Source organism: Oryctolagus cuniculus, chromosome 16 (assembly GCF_964237555.1).
Source record: "Oryctolagus cuniculus chromosome 16, mOryCun1.1, whole genome shotgun sequence".
NCBI classification, from domain to species: domain Eukaryota; kingdom Metazoa; phylum Chordata; class Mammalia; order Lagomorpha; family Leporidae; genus Oryctolagus; species Oryctolagus cuniculus.
Genome location: NC_091447.1, coordinates 51,443,870 through 51,464,690, shown reverse-complemented (window position 1 = coordinate 51,464,690; position 20,821 = coordinate 51,443,870). Strand labels below are relative to the sequence as shown.

Here is a 20,821-nt window from a genome sequence, read left to right as displayed (position 1 = left end):
ACCATAGCATTTTCTAGTACTTCATAGAATTCGCTTTCCATTATTCTGGATGCTGAAAGAGGCCGTGTTTTCCTCCATAAGTTAGAGCTAAGGACGTTAACTGAAATTATAAATTTATCTCAAAATTTCACTTTTAAACATATTCAATGTACGTTGTCTTTTTTAAAAAATATTTTATTTATTTGAGAGGTAGAGTTATAGACAGTGAGAGGGAGAGACAGAGAGAGAGGTCTTCCATCCACTGGTTCACTTCCCAAATGGCCGCAACAGCTGGAGCTGTGCCAATCCGAAGCCAGGAGCCAGGAGCTTCCTCCAGGTCTCCCACAGGGTGCAGGGGCCCAAGCACTTGGGCCATCTTCTATTGCTTTCCCAGGCCATAGCAGATGGATCGGAAGTGGAGCAGCTGGGACCAGAACCGGTGCCCATATGGGATGCCGGCGCTGCAGACGGAGGATTAACCCACTGTGCCATGGCACCAGCCCCTGTACTTTGTCTTGTTAGCACAACATATGATAGCTTTGGTGTAGAGGGTTACCTGCCTTGTGGGTAATGTTTGCCCTGCTTGATACGAATGGTTGATTCTGATTCTGATGGGCCTGATAAATATTTCTGTGATTAACAGATTCAGGGGAAATTTTCATGTCAAGTTTATAAAAATCTGAGATCTCACTGAGTAACCAAAGACACTAATGGAGCTGGGGAATGGACAGCTGAGCCATCTTTTTTTTTTTTTTTCCCAAGATTTATTTTGGAGCTGGCACTGTGGCCTAGTGGGTAAAGCTGCTGCCTGCAGTGCCAGCATCCCAGATGGCCGCCAGTTTGAGTCCCGGCTGCTCCTCTTCTGATCCAGGTCTCTGCTATGGCCTGGGAAAGCAGTAGAAGATGGCCCAAGTCCTTGGACCCTTAACCCTCTTGGGAGACCCGGAAGAAGCTCCTGGCTCCTGGCTTCAGATCAGCGCGGCTCCAGCCTTTGCCGCCTACTGAGGAGTGAACCAGAGGATGGAAGATCTCTTTCTCTCTGCCTCTCCTTCTCTCTCCATGTAACTATTTCAAAATAAATAAATAAATCTTTCAAAAAAAGAGATTTATTTTATTTATTTGATATGCAGAGTTGGAGAGAGAGAGAGGTCTTCCATCTGATGTTGCACTCCCCAAATGGCTGCAATGGCCGGAGCTGGGCTGGTCTAAAGCCAGAAGCCAGGAGCATATGAGGTCTCCCATGTGTGCCCTGAGCACTCGGCCATCTTCCACTGCCTTCCCAGGAACATTAGCAGAGAGCTGGATCAGAAGTGAAGCAGCCAAGACTCGAATCAGCGCCCATGTGGGATGCCGGCGGTGCAGACGGCGGCTCAACCTGCTACGCCACAGAGCCGGCCCCAGCCATCCTTGCTGTGGTACCCTCCTTCCAGGATGAGAAGTTCCAGTTGGGCAACATTGCTCATTAACATCAGCTGCTCATTTCTTGAAATGTACTGGAATATTGCCGACGTATCAGGAATGATGTGCAGAAATGGCCTCGAACGCTTCGACTGCTTCACTATCTCTCAGCTCCGAAACCAGAAAGACTGCGTAATTTCTTGGCTGGGTTGTGGCACTTTTTGGCAGTGAAAGTGGTAATGGTGCTAATTATTCCCACGCGACAGGCATGAACTCTGGTGGCTGCCATCACAGGGGCCTCGTTCCATCTTCTCGTTTTGGAAAGCGGTGTGCGAATGGGCTAACGGATCTACAGGTGACCTGTGGACAGGTCTTTTAGACCAGTGAATAGACTTTAAGGGTCAACTGACCTATTTGGAACTGACACACACAAGCTGGACACATCTGTGGGGCACCATGTGGCGTTTCAATATCCGTATACACCATACCGTGTACAACGGAGGGCAACCACCTCCATCGTTTTAAACATTTATCATTTCTTCGTGGTAAAAATATTTAAAACCCCTTCTTCTAGCTGCTTTCTTAGAAAAACACACGGTGCGTTACAAGTATCTGCAGTCACCCCACTGGGAGTAGAACCCCCGAATATCTCTCTCCTCTCTAGGCATAACCTGGTAGCCATCAGTCAGCCTTTGCCCCTCCCTCTCTCCTGCTCTTCCCAGCTTGGTCATGCCCGTGGTGCCCTGCGCCTCTGAGACCAGCTCCTTCACATGACACTTCCTCGTTTCTTTACCTGTCCCGATAAATAAGACGTCGTACTGGCCGTCCTCCGCTTCTACCCGATCCACCACGATCTGCTTCAGGTTATATTTCCCGTCTGTTTTGACCAGTATGGGTTTCTTGTGGGCAGGTTTTATGGGCTGGTACATGAGGGGGTGGCCCCTGGTAAAGCGGACGGCGTCGTCGGGGTAGTCTTTGGTGCTCGCGTACCGCCCTCCGTTCACCTTGCTGGCACACTGCAAACAAGCGGATTACAGATTTCTTTCTGCTTAATTTAAAGAGGAAACTTTAGAATCAATTACAAGAAGTTAGAAAAGCTGTATATGCTTAATTAAGTACGCATTTAGAAATATTTAGTAACCATTTACTACCTAAATGGATCCTGTACTAAAACTTGCAAAGGGACTGGGCCGGAGTTGTGGCGTAGCAGGTTAAGCCCCCACCTGCGACACTGGCATTCTGTAAGGGCACCGGTTCAAGCAAGCCCTGGATGTTCTACTGCCGATCCAGCTCCCTGCTAAAGGGCCTGGGAAAGCTGCGAAAGACAGCGTAAGTGCTTGGGCCCCTGCACCCATGTGGGAGACCCCGAGGAAGTTCCAGGCCCCTGGTTTTGGCCTGGCTTAGCTCTGGCCACTGTGGCCATCTAGGGGTGAAAGATCAATCTCTCTCTCTCTCTGTCTCCCTCCACCCCTCTCACCTGTAACCTTACCTTTCAAGAAAAAAAAAAAAAAAAAGAAGTCTTTAAAAAAATTGCAGGGGCCGGCTCTGTGGCGCAGTAGGTTAATCCTCAGCCTGCGGTGCCGGCATCCCATATGGGTGCCGGTTCTAGTCCTGGCTGCTCCACTTTCCTATCCAGCTTCCTGCTAATTTGCCTGGGAATGTATCAGAAGATGGCCCAAGTCCCTGGGCCCATGCACCCTGTGGGAGTCCTGGAGGAGGCTCCTGGCTCCGGCCATTGCGGCCATCTGGGGAGTGAACCAACAGAAGGAAGACCTTTCTCTCTGTCTCTCCCTCTCACTGTCTATAACTATACTTTTCAAATAAATAAATAAAATCTTAAAAAAATTGCAAAGGGAGGCTAAATTATTTCAAATACGCTGTATAAGAAATACACAGATGGTAGTGAAACCCTGGAAAAGTGAAATTATATTTAATACTAGGACAGTTTGGGGGTGGTAAAAATGTATGGCACCAGAAGTATTCAAATTATTTTCCCACTTTTGTTACATTTGTTTCACACTGTGAGTTAAAAGTTGAAGGCAAAGACTCTTGCCATTCACAGCAAAACAAGAAGGCTCTTTGTTGTGCTGAATCTTCATTCAAAAGGGAGTGCACTGCACCCCATGGGAGACCAGGAGAAGTACCTGGCTCCTGCCATCGGATCAGCGCGGTGCGCCAGCTGCAGCACGCCAGCCGTGGCGGCCATTGGAGGGTGAACCAACGGCAAAAGGAAGACCTTTCTCTCTCTCTCTCTCTCACTGTCCACTCTGCCTGTCCAAAAAAAAAAAAAAAAAAAAAAAAAAAAGATGAGGTTACAAACAGCTTTCCCATGACTGGTGATGGTTCCCACGGGCTCCCCGCCTCTAGAATTTTCTAGAACTTACATGCAAACATATAAACCTATTTTCTAGACTATGTATGCAAACATATAAGCCTATTCCAGTTTCATCATGGTTAGCTATCAAGGGAAGAACCCTTTCTGTTCTACTACTACAATCTGTATGAATTTATCTTATTTGTAGAGGTTAGACACAATAAACAGCAAAAACTAGGAACGCCTGCAGTGCCACGTCGCCGTTCTTCAGTCACGGAGTCTAAAACTACATGCGCAACAGCACCCTCAGTGACCCCAAACCGCCTTCGTCACGCCATTCCCGCGTACTCACAAGCGCTCTCTCATCTGGAATATTTTCATCCAGAACCAACAGCAATGTCAATGGTGATCTTGATGAAAATTTTCCAATTTAGACTATAAATACGGTAGTTTATTAATCAGATCTGCAAAAGAGGTGTTTCCCATGATTTGTTTTTAAAAGCCAGGCCGTGGTTCTTAATTCGGCATGGATTTTTCACTTGCGTACACTTTCACAGTGTTTAGCTGGAAACGTTTTGGGCTGGCCAGGGAGGAGCTCAGTGAGGGTCGCATCCTCAAGTCTCCCGTAACTGTGGCGCTGGTCTGGCGATGGGATTTCACCAGCTGCTCGTAAAAGGGTGGCTGTTGACTCGCACGAGAGGTTCAGTGTCTGCTCTCCATGGCCACAAGGCACATGATGAGCCAGCAGTTTCCTCAAGCACGCAGGGCCCCGTGGTATAAAGTCACCACCGCAGCCGCCATCGCCTTTAGACGGGTGTGTGATGAAACACAGCCACGTCCCAGCCTCCTGTTAGCATCAACTGCGAGGCGAGGGGGGACTCCCTGTACTCACTTGTCTTCCGGGAGACCCACAAGATCTTAAAGGAGGTGCTGAACGTTCGGAGGGGCAGGGCGCGCTGCTTTCGACCTGCTGTCGGGAGGAGGTGGCAAGTCCGGCCTCGGCCCCGGCTGCTCAGAGGCTGACCGCGTTACAACACGAGCATTTGGTCACTTTCTCGCGGAAGCTACACGCGGGGCTAGTTCTTCCGAGCAGGCTGGGGGGAGCGTCACGCTCATGTTATGGGAGGTGTCTGTGCTCAGGAGCACCCTCAAAAATCTAGTGGGAGCTACTCGGCCCAAACGTCAGCGCTAACAGGTAAGTGGCAATGCTGCTAAAACATGCATTCTGGGCTCTGTCCTTTTCACTAAAAACCAAGCACGCGACTTGATGTGAGAAGTCTCGTTCCTCCACTGGGCAGCAACCAAGTGCTTTTGGGTGTAGAATTCCTAAGCTGTTTAACTGTGAAGCACAATGAAAGCATTAACACAACAGTATCAAGAGAGAGCACAAAGAAACAAGAATCCCTGTAAACGGAAACTCACAGAGCCAGGTCTTGGGTAAGGGACTCTTCCTTCGTAGAGTGACCAGTGGTACTCAGGTCCTTCCTTGTGGGCGTACGGCCCGTTAAAGGCTTCCCGGATGCTGGACATGTGATAGACACAGATCGCATGCCCCCTAAATATATTACTAAAAATGATAAAAAAGGAGAGATAATTACATCTGCAACTCACTAGCAGGTCACCTTGCAAACACTTCAGCAAACACAGACTGGAATCCAGTCCCCCAGGTGGAACAGCTGCGATTTCTTTCATTATAGGATATTCTAGGAATACTAACCCTCACAATACATTAAATATTAAAGCTCCTCCAAACCTCTAATTTACTATACTTGAAATTGACATTGGTAGAATGAGAAAAGTGGGGGTGTCACTTCACTTGGTTACTCTTAAATTCTACACTGTGCTTTTGTATTTTTTTATTCAAGAGCTGCCCTTAGTAGCATCTGTTTTTCAAAAATTCATTAGTTGGTTCAATTTGTCATTTCAAGGTGTTGTCTCCACTTATGTTTCCATCTTTAAAACGAACTGTGTTCTGTTAGTCACCATACTAACACTGCCACAGACGATGTTAAAGGCTTTTGAGATTTCCCAGTGAATATGGTCAGAAGCACAGTTTCTCGACTCATGAAATTAGGACTTGGTTCCATCCTTTTAGCACGGGCCACATAAACAGCCCATCACGTGGGATTCTTTCCTCCAGGTTAATGAAGCCTGGCGCCGTGGGAAAGAGACTGAACTGACTAGATGAAACGTGAAAAATTACTGAAGACATACAAAATTCCGGTTCCTCCCTTCCAGACCTCGTGGCAATTGAAATGACCATCTTGATCAACATTTCAGTTTTCAGAGGATGAAGACGGTGGCTGACGACAAGTGTTACCGGGGCATCTGTAATCAGGCTCCACGAGAGGGTATTCGTAAAGGTTTTAAATAACGTTTCCCCTGCTTCTGTACGGTGGGACTCAGATAAATACTATCTGTGGAAGTGCTTTGCAGAACGTAAAATTCGGTGTACATGTAACATTTCCTGCATCCCGAGACACCTGCAGCGCAGCAGTTTTGTTTCTGTCTCCGGGCAGCAATTCCCACATTTTGGAATACACCTTGAAGCAACTGGAGATGCCTGGGATACTGGGAGAACCAGAGAGAGCCTCTCAGTTAACGTGGCAATAAACCTTCGATCACTGCTCTATAAATACCAACCTTTATGTCAGCCAACACCTGGGAATCTTAGGTTGAACACTCATAGTGGAAATTAGGGAAGAAAATCCTGTCTTGTCTTGGATTTCTCAGAAAACTCTAATAAGCCACCCGTAGGAGAGCAGTTGACAAACTGATCATGCTAACCAGGGAGAGACTACAGAGAGACTACAGTGCTTCCTCCACAGTTGCATTTATCAAAGCAGCAGAATTATCCTGCAATGTATAAATGGTCACTGGGGCGAAGGTAGGACTTCTGCGGACTAGGACGATCTCCACCCACACCCACCACTTCCCTCGCGTTCAAGCGTACTTGATGGCAAACGTTACTTCCTTGTTTCTTTGTCCAAGGGAGGCCTCTTTAGAAAACAGGATCCTTGCCCGAAGGCCTCTACCGTTTTTGCTAAGTGAGCAGCAGACATCGCCCAGTGGAGGACCAAGCCAGTGCTGTGTGGCTCCGCCCCCAGGAGCACAGGACCCCTGGCAGTGCCGGCCACGTCAGGAGAGGCGCTGAGCTGAGTCATCCCGCCCCTGTGGGGAGCTGAGACCCAGTCCTTTATTTCTCACCCCAATCGGTCTACCCACACTCTCCTTATTTGGAAAGGCCCGGCCAACTGTCAATGCACACCCTGGCCAAGACAGGTTCTAGCAATAGTACCTATGTACGGAACCTTCATTTTCACAGTGCTCTTCCGTGGATGGGGAAGGGACAAATAATAGGTGACAAGCCCTAAACTTGAGCAGCGGATTCGAAAGATGGAGAACAAACCACAAAGTGCGTTCACTGTGAATCTACATGGGAGCAGGACTGGTGGAGACAGGGTGAGCCGGGTGCTGTGGGAGTAGGGAATCGGGATATTTCTTGGAGACTGATAGACAGGCACTGGAGAACTCACACAGATCCGTGTTGGAAGAGAGTTGTTTCAAGCACAGGAAGTGAACACATAAAAATACAGTGATGGGGCTGGCGCTGTGGTGTTGCAGGTAGAGCCACTGTCTGCAGCGCCAGCATCCCATACGGTGCCAGTTTGAGTCCCGACTGCACCCCTTCTGATCCAGCTCTCTGCTATGGCCTGGGAAAGCAGTAGAAGATGGGCCCCTGCACCTGCGTGGGAGACCCGAAGAAGCTCCTGGCTCCTGGCTTTGGATTGACTCAGCTCTGGCCGTTGTGGCCATTTGGGAAGTGAACCAGTGATGGAAGATCTCTTTTGCTCTGCCTCTGCCTCTAACTCTGCCTTTCAAATAAATAAATAAATCTTTAGAAAAAATACAATGATAGGAACTACACACTGGAATCCATCCAGGTACTGTCTTGTCAAAAACATCAGAGCGCTCGGAGAATCTTCCAGATGTGAGTGGGTAGCAGTTCACTGAGATCCTGAAAGCTGACTTAGAAAACGCTAGCTGATGGAGAAACAAATCGTCCCATGCTGTGGCACGGCATGCTAAGCCACTGCCTGCAACGCTGGCATCCCACGTGAATGCCAGTTTGAGTTCTGGCTGTTCCACTTCCAATCCAGCTCCCAGCTAATCTGTCTAGGAAAGCAATGGAAAATGGCCCAAGTGCTTGGGCCCCTGCCACCTATACGGGAGACCGGATATAACTTCAGGCTCCCGTCTTCGGACTGGCCCAGGCCCAGCCATTGTGACCATTTAGGGAGTGAACCAGCAGATACCAGATCTCTGTCTCTCCCTCTCTCTCCCTGTAACTCTGCCTTTCAAGTCAATCAGTGATCAATCCATCTTAAAAAAATTATCCTAGACTCATGGCATGGGAATAACATCTTACAAACTACGAGGAAATCATTCTGTCATAGATTAGAGAGGAATGAGAGGATTCTGGGGTACGATGGACAACCGAAGGTCACGATCTGGACTGAGACAGTGACTTTGAGAATGAAACTGTGATTGCAAGCGCAGGGAAACAGTGACTCACAGAACAGGGAAGATGAGATGACAGTGGGTCGGTCGTATTTTCAAATTACGTCCACTGTGAAGATGGCGAGACACTGCTGTTGAGTATTGTTTGGATTCACCATATACATTTCTCACCTGGTAGTGTTAAAGAGTCCAAATATCACTGGGTTTTTATGATCTCTGGTCTGCAGCAAAAACACATCCTCTGAAAAATTAAAGACCATTATTTTGTATTTTTAGCTCTCTTTGCATACAAAGAAAATACATTCCTGCAAAATGGCTCAGAATCTGTTATAGATGCTAAGGTATAAATTTCATTTATAGTCATACAACCATGGCCACATGGCTTGCGTGGTGGTTCTGGGAGCAATGGGCTAACCAGCAGGAAGGAACCAGAGGCACCACTGGCTCTTAGCTGTGCGATGGGGCTCTTTATTCCTACCAGTCTTGTGCTCCCTACCTGGTGACCTGGCCTCATACAAGAAGAGCAGACTTGCCCAAGACACACAGAGGTCAAATTTTGCAGGGAGCAAGTTTTCCATGTGTGCTACAGACAGAGGTATGGGGGTCACATGCATCCAAGGGGCAGCTTTACTTCTCTTGATCACATTTACCGAGTTCATCAAAGTACGTGTCAATCCCGTTCACTCCTGGCACCGAGCAAACCAGTCTCGCCTTCAGGAAGGTGCTCCACTTGTTCACCAGGATCCTCTGCCCACCCGCGTCGTTCTGTGAAAACAGAGCAGGCAGGTGGGTCCGCAGCACCCGCGCCGGCAGCAGCAGGTTTCATGGTAGAGGCGCGCAGATGCCGAGAGTCACGGATTTTTCTTTAACCAGGAAAATTCAGTAAAATCCTCAAATACTGTGATGGGATTCCGCATACTTGCACATTCTACCTAGCTGGTGTATTTTCACTCTGTGCATCCAATGTTTTCCAGGTGTTAACAATATTAAGAGTCTCTTCTAAGGCCGGCGCCGCGGCTCACTAGGCTAATCCTCCACCTGTGGCGCCTGCACACCGGGTTCTAGTCCCGGTCGGGGCGCCGGATTCTGTCCCGGTTGCCCCTCTTCCAGGCCAGCTCTCTGCTGTGGCCAGGGAGTGCAGTGGAGGATGGCCCAGGTGCTTGGGCCCTGCACCCCATGGGAGACCAGGATAAGTACCTGGCTCCTGGCTTTGGATCAGCGCGGTGCGCTGGCTGCAGCAGCCATTGGAGGGTGAACCAACGGCAAAGGAAGACCTTTCTCTCTGTCTCTCTCTCTCACTGTCCACTCTGCCTGTCCAAAAAAAAAAAAAAAAAAGTCTCTTCTAAATACAGCAGCGATTTTATGATAAAGCAACTTTACTCTTTTATTGATAAGCAAGCAATCTGCCTATGTCAGGAATATGAATTATCCACCCCTTTTGCTTCCTTCAGTAAAAAAGCTTGAAACACACACATACATGCAATATACACATTACATATATGCATATGCACACACTTAATATACACACATCCACGTGTTATAGGTACATCACATACACATGAATATATATACATAGAGAGGGCATCTTCACAAAGTCCATGGCAAACAGTCGCAGTGCACATCTATTTCTCATCATAAGCTCTACTGCGCTCATGGCGCTTCCGTGAGCGACGATGCCAGCATCAGCCTTCTCAGAAACCCAAGCCCTGGGAACTCAGCGCATCAAGGCAGCGTGTTTCACTTTACCAACCGAAGAGAAAGTGGGTGTCCTTTAAGATTAGAAGTCAAAAACACGTCAGAACGAGCCAAATCAAGACGAAGGCGGAGCTAACGATCTCTCGTGGAAACTTGCGCAAAGTCGCCCCTGTGTGGCGTGGAGGCGGCGGGGGTGCGGGGGTGCGGGGGTGCGACGTGGAGGCGGCGGGGAGGACCGGGGACACTTTCCTCACATTTTCCCCCCGCCTCTCTGGCTGAGTTTCTCCCAGGACTCCCCGGATAAGCAGATGTTACCGTTCTCCCGTCCTCCGGGAAGTCAACAGGGAGATGCCGTGAACTCCTCCCCAAATGCTGCCGGGACCTTTGCTCTCGACGGGTCCACGTGTGCTGTGACCGGACATGTCCACCTCTTTCTAGCCGTTGCCTGACTCTGCTTGGTCTTCAGGTTTCCTGCTGCTGAAGCCGTGTTTCATCTGCTCCAAGTCCTCTCGGAAATGCTTCGGGATCCCGGTTCCATTGGTTTAAAATTCCTGTCGAAAGCCCTGCTCTTGTCGGCAGCTGACTTGCACACCAGTGTTTTGGTACCCGTTGAGCAGAAATTTGTTTTAGGGGCCGCCATCTGCAGCACCAGCATCCCACAAGGGTGCTAGTCCAGCATCCCACATGGGTGCTAGTTCGAGTCCTGGCTGCTCTACTTCCAACCCAACTCCTTGCTAACGGCCTGGGAAAACAGGAGAAGATGGCCCAAGTGCTTGGGCCCCTGCACCCGTGTGGGAGACCTGGAAGAAGCTCCTGGCTCCTGGCTTCAGCCTGGCCCAGCCCTGGCTGCTGAGGTCATTTGGGGTGTGAACCAGTGGATGGAAGATCTCGCTCTCTCTCTAATTTTGACTTATAAATAAATATTTCAAAAAATTTTAATTTTATTGTCAGATTTGTGAAGCTGAACTGGTTGAGATGTCCACGGTGCTGGATACTGCTTCTGTTGGTCACTGGTACTCTGTCGCTCCCCGTCTTCATGGAGGAACGACACTAAGTCCTGCCTAGGCTTCATATCCGAGTCACGGCACCATTATGTCGCTCCCCCTCTTCGTGGAGGAACGACACAGGACCCTGCGCTGTTCTTTTGTCTGCTCGGCCCTCCCCGGGTTTGCTGCTGGTTCTTCCCGGGTTGGCTACTATCCCTTCCACCTCCGTGGAAGGGCAGTTCCCCCTGGCCACATTCCCCACTTCCGCAGGGGAGCGGCACACCGCCGGCCGGCTTTCTCGGGGGCTGCACAGGTGTTCCCCTTAGATGTTCCCCTTAGATGTTCCTGGTGCATGTTGTCTCTCTCCTCCTTTATAGTCCTCTTCCACCAATCCCAACTCTGCTACCTACACGCTGAGTACGCTGCTCTCCTCCAATCAGGAGCAGGTCCTACAGTTTATTGGTTGAACTGGAGGCAGCTGTGTAGAAGCTGTTTCTCCCTTCTCAGCGCCATATTGTGGGAGAGCAGATGCATAGAATAAGTCTTAATTCCAGTAACTTAGTCTAGTCCGGGTTGCTCCCCACAGTACTCTTCAGCCGGGGCATGAAGATTATTTTCTGCCTCAAATGGAAGTGGAAGATCTGCTGTGGGCTTCACTTTCAACAGTGTCTTGGATCTTGATTTCTGCTTCAAACAAGACACCGTTTGTAAACTGCTACTTCCCTGGGCGAGTTATCCCTAAACTTTTGTAAAGCATGAATGATTTCACCACTCTTCCACCCCAGCTTCACCATGAACTTGTTCTTTGTTCAGTTTTAGCAGAATTTACTTGGCTTTGACAGAGACGCTTCCCAAACTGATTTCTTCTCCACCTTAATGCCTCAAACCAGATGCTCTTCAGACAAGCTGTTTTCATAACAAGCTAGTTTGATCTATCTTGATGCAAACCAAATTTGGAATCCAGGCATCATTTTTCCATAATACACATTTTCCATGAACCTTTTGAAGACTCCTCATATAATCATATAAATCACTTCTTACATTTAATCTTAAGTGCCTTCTTACATGCCAAAGTGACCATACATGTGTAATATTATTAGCATCTCCTCAATGTATGTAGGTATTTCAATTCATTTAGAATATTCCCAACCTGTCTGAATATTCAAGAAACTACAAATTTTTTTTTTATAGGAACAATCAACTGAATTGTGCAAACACAACTATACATATTATTTACACTCTGAGCTGAAATGAAGATTTTGGTTAAATTCATTAAAAAACAGAGCTCAAACCTCTGTGTAGGGGAGAAATACAACCTAAATTACAGACTAACATTTCTTTTATTTATTTATCTATTTCTTTTTTTTTTATTTTTTGACAGGCAGAGTGGACAGTGAGAGAGAGAGAGACAGAGAGAAAAGTCTTCCTTTTGCCGTTGGTTCACCCTCCAATGGCCACCATGGCTGGTGCACCGCGCTGATCCGATGGCAGGAGCCAGGTGCTTCTCCTGGTCTCCCATGGGGTGCAGGGCCCAAGCACTTGGGCCATCCTCCACTGCACTCCCTGGCCACAGCAGAGAGCTGGCCTGGAAGAGGGACAACCGGGACAGAATCCGGCACCCCGACCAGGACTAGAACCCCGTGTGCTGGCGCCGCAAGGCGGAGGATTAGCCTAGTGAGCTGCGGCGCCGGCCACAGACTAACATTTCTTAGTGTGGCTTTGAAAATGGGGTAAATCCTACAAAATGCAGGCCTCTTTTAGGGTAAAATTTTCCCTAGTTCAGAAGCGTTTATAGATGCGCAGTGTGAAGACTGGTTTAGTTAGTGCACGGCAGTTTTAGGCAGCGTACAGAACACTAGCAAATGATTTCAAGTAGAAACCTACTATGGAAGGAACAAAGCCCTGGCCCTCAGCTGTGTGCCGAGCAAGCCGAGGGAGAGAGAGAGGCGGTCCTCACCACGCAGAGGCGTCCCACGCGGGCGTAAATCGCGTGGGCTCCGTGTTCCGCCTCCAGGGCCTTCTCAGTAAAAAAGAAATACACTTTGTTGTCGTCTCGATCTTCATTGTCGGGAATCATATAGGACCCTACAAATTTTGGTTCTATGGAAGCAAAAAAAAAAAAAAAAAGAAAAAAGAAAAAAAAAAGAAGAAAAAGTCAAACAGAGATTACAACAAAAGAATAAGCTTTCTAGTAAATGATATTTTACTTGATCGCTCTCAGCATTTAATGAAGAAATAAAATTTTCCTTGAACGTTTTAACTGAGCATTAAAAACCACACAGCTATCTCCTTTTTTTTCATTTATAAATCAACAGACATTCAGGAAAATTAATCTAAAGACATTTAATTGGATATTAAAAGTCGGGGAGAGGAAAACATAATTTTGAAGAATAGAGATGACAAAATGCATTCAGAGGAGGTACAAGCTGGGGGCGAAATGAGGGTAATCGCCATAAATTTGTCTCATTTGTAGATAGAAAGTGAATATAGGGGCCAGCCCTGTGGCACAGTAGGTTAAGCCTCCGCCTGTGGCACCAGCATCCCATATGGGCCTTGGTTCCAGTCCCAGCTACTCCACTTCCCATGCAGCTCCCTGCTAATGCATCTGGGAAAGCAGTGGGAGACGGCCCAGGTACTTGGGCCCCGGCACCCACGTGGGAGACCCAGAAGAAGCTCCTGATTCCTTGTGTTGGATCAGCCCAGCTCCTGCCACTGTGGCCGCTTGGGGAATGAACCAGCGGATGGAAGATTCTCTCTCTCTGTCTCTCCCTCTCTGTCTGTAACTTTGCCTCTCAAGTAAATAAATAAATCTTTTTTAAAAAGGGAGTGTAAATATAAGTAATATATTAAAGTGAAAAGTCTATCATTACTTTTTAAAAAATTAGTACCTGCCTACCAGGATAACTCAAGGAAGCGCATTTTAGGTTTTTTTTTTTTTTTATATGATGGGGGGAGTGAGGGAGGGACAGTGAGTGAGCGCTCCTGTCTGTTGGTTCACTCTCCAAATGCCTGTAATAGCCAGAATGGGTTGGGCTAGAGCCGGGAGCAGAAACACAAGCCCCATCTCCCACGTGGGTGCAGGGACCCTGGACTCCTCCCAGCCGCTGCCTCCCAGGGCCTGGACTGGCAGTCGGCTGGAGCCAGGAGCCAGAGCCAGGCGCTCCGACGTGGGACCCAGGCATGCTAACTGCCAGGCTAAAGCCTGCTCCTGTCTTAGTTTTTTTTTTTGACAGGCAGAGTGGACAGTGAGAGAGAGAGACAGAGAGAAAGGTCTTCCTTTGCCGTTGGTTCACCCTCCAATGGCCGCCACGGCCGGCGCACCGTGCTGATCCGATGGCAGGAGCCGGGTACTTATCCTGGTCTCCCATGGGGTGCAGGGCCCAAGCACTTGGGCCATCCTCCACTGCACTCCCTGGCCACAGCAGAGAGCTGGCCTGGAAGAGGGGCAACCGGGACAGGACCCGGTGCCCCGACTGGGACTAGAACCCGGTGTGCCGGCGCCGCGAGGCGGAGGATTAGCCTAGTGAGCCACGGCGCCGGCCTGTCTTAGTTTTAATTAGAAAAATTTTAAAGTTTTTTTTTTTTTTTTTGTGTTTGCAGCCTAAGGGATTTGAGTAACTATTGATTGACATGAACTATAAATTTTTTTAAAAATTTAATTAATTTGAGAAGGGGAGAGAGAGTGCAAGAGCACACATGCAAACATATAGCAAACATCCAACCACTGGTTCGCTCTCCAAATGCTCGCAACAGCCAGGGCTGGGACAGGCTGAGGCCAGGAGCCCGGGTGTCAAACCTGGTCTCCCACATGGGTGGCAGGGACCCAACTACTTGAGCCGTCACCTGCTGGCTTCTGGGGTGAATACGAACAGGAAGCTGGGATGCAGAGGGAGAGTAGAGCTTGAAACTTGGCACCCAGGCGCTCTGATATGGGCTGTGGGTGTCTCGACTCGTGTCTTAGCTGCTAGGCCAAACGCAGTAGAGACATGTGTAATGCATATGACATATTTAATAACATGCCGCCAATAATGACTATGCATTTGGAGGTTAATAAAAATGCTAGAATCATGAAAACTCTCACAAGAAAGTAGTGTTTTAGCCACCTAGACATTCCAGTGAGCCCAAGTATCGGAATGATTCCTCCCAAAGAATTCTATGTCAAAGAGCACACAGCAGTTTTTCTAGAGTTTTCTCTCTCCAGTGCAAGGTGGCCTATTAACACGAGGGGCCTGCCATTGCGGTGCAGTGGGTTAAGCTGCCACCAGTCCATATGGGCGTCGGTTCAAGTCCCGGCTGCTCCATTCTCCATCCAGCTCCCTGCTACTGTCCCTGGGTAAGCAGTGGAAAACGGCCCAAGTGCTTGGGCCCCTGCCACCCCGTGGGAGACCTGGATGAAGCTCCTGAGGTCATTTGGGGAGTGAACCGGCTGATGGATGATCTCTTTCTCTCCCTCTGCCTTTCAAATAAAATAATTAAATAAACAAGCAAAGGAAGACAACAAATTCATCAAAAATCATACCAATTGATAACTGTGGTAAGACAGATAAAACACCTTATTTTTTCCCACTGGGCATGTATTTGCTTTGTCTTCCTCATTTAAATCCTGATTTCTGAGCACTGCTATGAAGGCAAATTGGTTTCATAATTAAGGCAATCTGTTTGCTATAAAATGAGGCACAGTCAGACGTGATGCCTTAACTCAGGAATGTCGCTGGTGAAAACATCCTGAAATTCGTGTGGCGGTCAGAACGGCAGGGGGTCCCTGGGTTCCAGCGCCGCCCTCCGTCCTCAGCCTCCGCCTCTTCTCCACCTACCTTTCAGCAGGCGCTCGTTGTCGGGCTCGGTGCGGATCGGGGCCAGCTGGCCCGGGCTCCGGAAGAGGGCCGCGTCTCTGCCCCAGTAGTCACTGTAGAGGCCCGCAAACAACTCGCTGCCTACGGGGAAACACCGGATAAACAGCAGTCAGCACCTGCTTCTACGTCTGGAGACACAGCACAGACCACCAGGACACCGGCCGCACGTGGACTTGACACGCGCTGGGGCGCGGGGCGGGGCCGCAGTCAGGTGGCCGGGGCTTAGTCCTGACTGCCGCGCGTTAGCAGGGTGCTCAGCCCGTCTGTGTCTCAGTCTCCCCCTTCCTGAATGGGAGCAGGAAGGGCGCTCGGTGGGCTGCCTAGATCTGCTCTGGTCGGTAACCTGCGAGCTCTTTCATGGCTTTCTTGTAGCGAGAAGTTGCACTCACGCACGTGATTTCAAAGGGGAACTTCAAAATCTGCCAGAGCTGTCTGTAACCCAGGCGGCTGTCCTTTGGGTTGTGGGTCCCTGGCTCAGTCTTTCACGAGGATGGGGGAGCTCAGAGCTGAATCAGGCCGTCGCTGAAGGGTGGAAGTGAGGGGTGGGGTGCGGTGAGCGTGCAGATTTAAAACCAAAGAATCACACAAACACATGCCGAGTCTCAAGAAAGGACAACGTATCTTTGCAATCAGAAAAGCAGGAAAAAAACTCAACACCAAACCTTTGTTAAACAAAGAAAGGTGTAAGCGTCTAGCTTGAGCCCAGGGAGATCAACGCCGCCTCCCAAGCAGAGGGCACGGGGCCGCTCTGTCCTCGCCAGCACAGGGAAGGTGCTCGTGTGGTCACTGGTGGTGCCCGGGCCTGGTCCTGGGCAGACCCAGCTTAGGTGCCCGGCACTAGAAACACCTGTAGCCCAGAAGCCACGAGAACCGCAGGTGGCTGGAAGCAGCAGCCACAGGTTCGGGGGCAGAATTATCCCATCAAACACAAAGAGCATCCTGTAGAATTACTTTAAATGTCGTGTTTGGGGACTGGGCTGCATGTTCACCATGTAATCTGTACAAAGAGGGGATTTCTAGAAAACTATGACTTGTTCACTTGTATTTTACTATTTGATTTAGTTTAACTTATTGAAGTATTTTAGAGGTGTTGTGATGGGAAAATAACCTTTACATTAGTGCACGTCCATTCTTGCCCTTGTCTCATTTTGGAACACTGCTACGAAGTTCCGCTTGTCTGAATCAGCGGTAGAAAATTAACAAGCGTGTATCCAGCGGAGCCGCTAGATGGCGACCCTACGATATCAGATAATGCCATCTGCAGGCAGGGTACCCGCACGAAAGGTGATCTATTTCCAATTTCAGCCAATTTCCCTTCTGCACTCAGATAAAAGAGAATCGCTCGTGAACGATTCCAGGAACACAACATGAACTGTACGACTTCGGCTGCAGAGGAGCTGGGCAGGCGCTAAAACCATAAACCACGTCAATGGAGCCAAACATGTTTCCATCGACAATGTTAGCTTCTCCTCAGGAGGGAGGGATCCTGATTGTGTGAAGAAAATAAATAGATTATTGTTATAACAGACAAGAATTGTGTTTGGCAAAACGCTCTCCTAGGAGAAATAGAAAAAATGACACATTAATAAAAATAATGACTTAGAAACAAGCTGTGGGTACAAAAACTACCTAAAAGTAATGAAATGAGCAAAAATAGTCAGTGTTCTTGTCCTGCTGCATTCTGTGTACAGCAAATACCCAGTCTCTGCGGGACAGTTTTGCTTTAAAATTGTGACTGTGTGTACCACCAGACAAAATTTGTGACTCAATATTTTTGTACTTGAGTACAAGAATAACCCCTAGGAAAAGTATTTCCTTGGATTAAAAAAGAAACAATTTCATATAAGGAATAAAATACACTTGCGAGTTTTTATAAAGAGAGCGGAACTACCCAAGGATTAGGTTTCTATTTCTACAGAGATGATATGTATTTAATGACTGCATTATCTTAGCCATAAACATAACTAGCGTCTGATACGTTCTGATATTCTGAATATAAATAAACAACTTGGTTTTTATGCCGTGTATTATTTTTACTGTTAGCACGCTGGTGCCTGATGGGAACTGATACTGTGCTAATTTTAGGAGGTCAATCATGGTTCTCCTGAACAAATAAGACAGATGTCTGCAGAGTATTTTCACAGGTGACAGCGACTTAGCATCGTCACGCACGGAGAGAAACGCGGAACCAGTTCTGCGCTGGAGTCCTGGGAATCGCAGGGCCCCGCTCGTGCCCGCGGGGAAGCTGCTCAGACTTTGCAGTCCCGGCGTCTGTAGAAGCAGGCCGGCTGTGCATTCCTGAGCCTGCCTCGCCTTGGTACGAGCTTTGCCCAGAATCCCGCACGGTCCTCCCTCCTCACCCCCCCCCCGCCTCCGGCTGTCTGTCCTGCCTTGACCAAACTGCACTGAGCTCTGTGGCTCCTGGCACCCCCCCAGTCCGCATGCCCCCTTCTGATCCTGTTCTTCCCTGCTCTGTGCCCGACACCAGAAACAGAAGATGTTCGATAAACACTGACTCAGCGAGCGGCTTCAAGAATCAACATCAGCGAGACCAAACGTCCTTCCAGGACTCCAGTTTCTCCAGCGTTTGTCCCCAGTAATTTCAGTCCGGAGGATGTGGGCATGAAAAGGCTCTTGGCAGTATACAAAACCAAATCCACTGTAAATATTTCTAATCTAAAGAGCACAATTAAGCTACTTTCCTACATCACTCTTTTTAAATAACATAAACTCTAATTGGATTATGCTTTTTATTTTTTATTTTTTTTAATTAAAAAAAATTTTTTTTTGACAGGCAGAGTGGACAGTGAGAGAGAGAGACAGAGAGAAAGGTCTTCCTTTGCCGTTGGTTCACCCTCCAATGGCTGCCGCGGCCGGCGCACCGCGCTGATCCGATGGCAGGAGCCAGGTACTTATCCTGGTCTCCCATAGGGTGCAGGGCCCAAGCACTTGGGCCATCCTCCACTGCACTCCCTGGCCACAGCAGAGAGCTGGCCTGGAAGAGGGGCAACCGGGACAGAATCCGGCACCCCGACCAGGACTAGAACCCGGTGTGCCTGTGCCGCAAGGCGGAGGATTAGCCTAGTGAGCTGCGGCGCCGGCCGGATTATGCTTTTTAAAAAAATTTACTTATTTTATTTGGAGGAGAGACACACACACACACAGAGAAACAGACGGAAACAGACACACACACATACACACACACACCGAGAAATCTCCCATTTGCTGGTTCACCCTCAAATGCCCAGAGCAGCCAGGGCTGGGCCAGGCCGAAGCTGGGAACCTGAACTCCTCCTGGTCTCCAACCCAGGTGACAGGGGCCCGAGTACCCGATCCACCACTTGCTGCCTCGTGGAGCGTGCGTTAGCAGGAAGCGGGATCAGAAGCGGAGGAGCCAGGGTCTGAAATGCACTGCCGGACGGGACTCGGGGGTCCCAAGTGATGATTTAACTGCCGCCCCAAATGCCCACCCCTAGTTGAAGTTTTGATGACACACACTGCATTGCCTTTATATTTTATGGAAGCTGTCAAGAGTTTATTCATGGACTGTGTGTTATCTATCTAAGCTTTTCTTGGCCATGCTGGCTGTGTGGAGTTGAGCTGTTGCACAGGAAAAATTCACAGTAGTGTTTCATGACCTTCTTATCTCATTTCATCAAGCATTTCTCCTATTTGTGTTGTAAATGTGCCTTCCGCACATCAAAATAATGTGAAACACATTTGCTTCCCGGACCAGGCGGGGCTGAGGACTGACTGCACCGCCTCATTGTAGAACTGACCTGTGCCGTTTTGCTGGAAAATCATTCACTCTGTACGCAGCCTGTTTCTGCAGAATGACCCCAACCCGCATGACTGCAAGTCCAGACGACAGGCACTGGGGGGTATGGACAGTGAGACCGACCATCCACAGCCCAGTGCAGGCTCACATTAGTTCACACTCACGTTAGTTCACACTCACATTCACGTTAGTTCACACTCACATTCACCATTCTCAGCCCAGTGCAGGCTCACGCTCACCATCCACAGCCCAGTGCAGGCTCACATTAGTTCACACTCAGGTTAGTGCACACTCACGTTCACCATCCACAGCCCAGTGCACACTCACATTAGTTCACACTCACGTTAGTTCACACTCACGTTCACCATCCCAGCCCAGTGCACACTCACATTAGTTCGCACTCACGTTAGTTCTCACGTTCACCATCCATAGCCCAGTACACACTCATGTTCACCATCCCAGCCCAGTGCACACTCACATTAGTTCACACTCAGGTTAGTTCACACTCACATTCACTATCCACAGCCCAGTGCAGGTTCACATTAGTTCACACTCACGTTAGTTCACACTCATGTTCACCATCCACAGCCCAGTTCACACTCATGTTGGTTCACATTCATGTTCACCATCCACAGCGTGGTACATGCTCACATTAGTTCACACTCACATTAGTTCACACTCAAGTTAGTTCACACTCACACTCACATCCACAGCCCAGTGCAGGCTCACACTCACCATCCACAGCCCAGTGCAGGCTCACATTTGTTCACACTCACGTTAGTTCACACTCACGTTTGCCATCCACAGCACAGTGCACACTCACATTAGTTCACACTCGCGTTCACCATCCACAGCGCAGTGCACACTCACATTAGTTCACACTCAGGTTAGTTCACACTCACATTCACCTTCCACAGCCCAGTTCACACTCACGTTGGTTCACACTCATGTTCACCATCCACAGCTCAGTTCACACACATTAGTTCACACTCATGTTCACCACCCACAGCCCAGTTCACGCTCACATTGGTTCACACTCACAATCACCATCCACAGCCCGGTGCACTCTCACATTCACCATCCATAGCCCAGTGTACACTCACGTTAGTCACACTCACATTCACCACCCACGGCTCAGTTCACACTCACATTGGTTCACACATTCACCATCCACAGTCCAGTGCACTCTCACGTTCACCATCCACAGCCCAGTTCACACTCACATTAGTTACACTCATGTTCAACACCCACAGCTCAGTTCACACTCACATTGGTTCACACTCATGTTCACCACCCA

General features: G+C 48.8%; 1 protein-coding gene across 2 annotated transcripts in view; it reads right to left on the bottom strand.

The window, feature by feature from the left end:
- SEMA3E (semaphorin 3E) overlaps positions 1 to 20,821 on the bottom strand; it is a 245,100-nt gene that overhangs the window by 20,329 nt on the left and 203,950 nt on the right. For both annotated transcript variants that reach the window (XM_051853020.2, XM_051853021.2), the window contains exons 6-11: positions 15,708 to 15,827; positions 12,851 to 12,993; positions 8,863 to 8,977; positions 8,384 to 8,453; positions 5,114 to 5,258; positions 2,171 to 2,393 (exon numbers count right to left, since the gene is read on the bottom strand). In XM_051853020.2, coding sequence (XP_051708980.2) covers positions 2,171 to 2,393; positions 5,114 to 5,258; positions 8,384 to 8,453; positions 8,863 to 8,977; positions 12,851 to 12,993; positions 15,708 to 15,827 — 816 coding nt within the window. The remainder of the gene's footprint in view (positions 1 to 2,170; positions 2,394 to 5,113; positions 5,259 to 8,383; positions 8,454 to 8,862; positions 8,978 to 12,850; positions 12,994 to 15,707; positions 15,828 to 20,821) is intronic.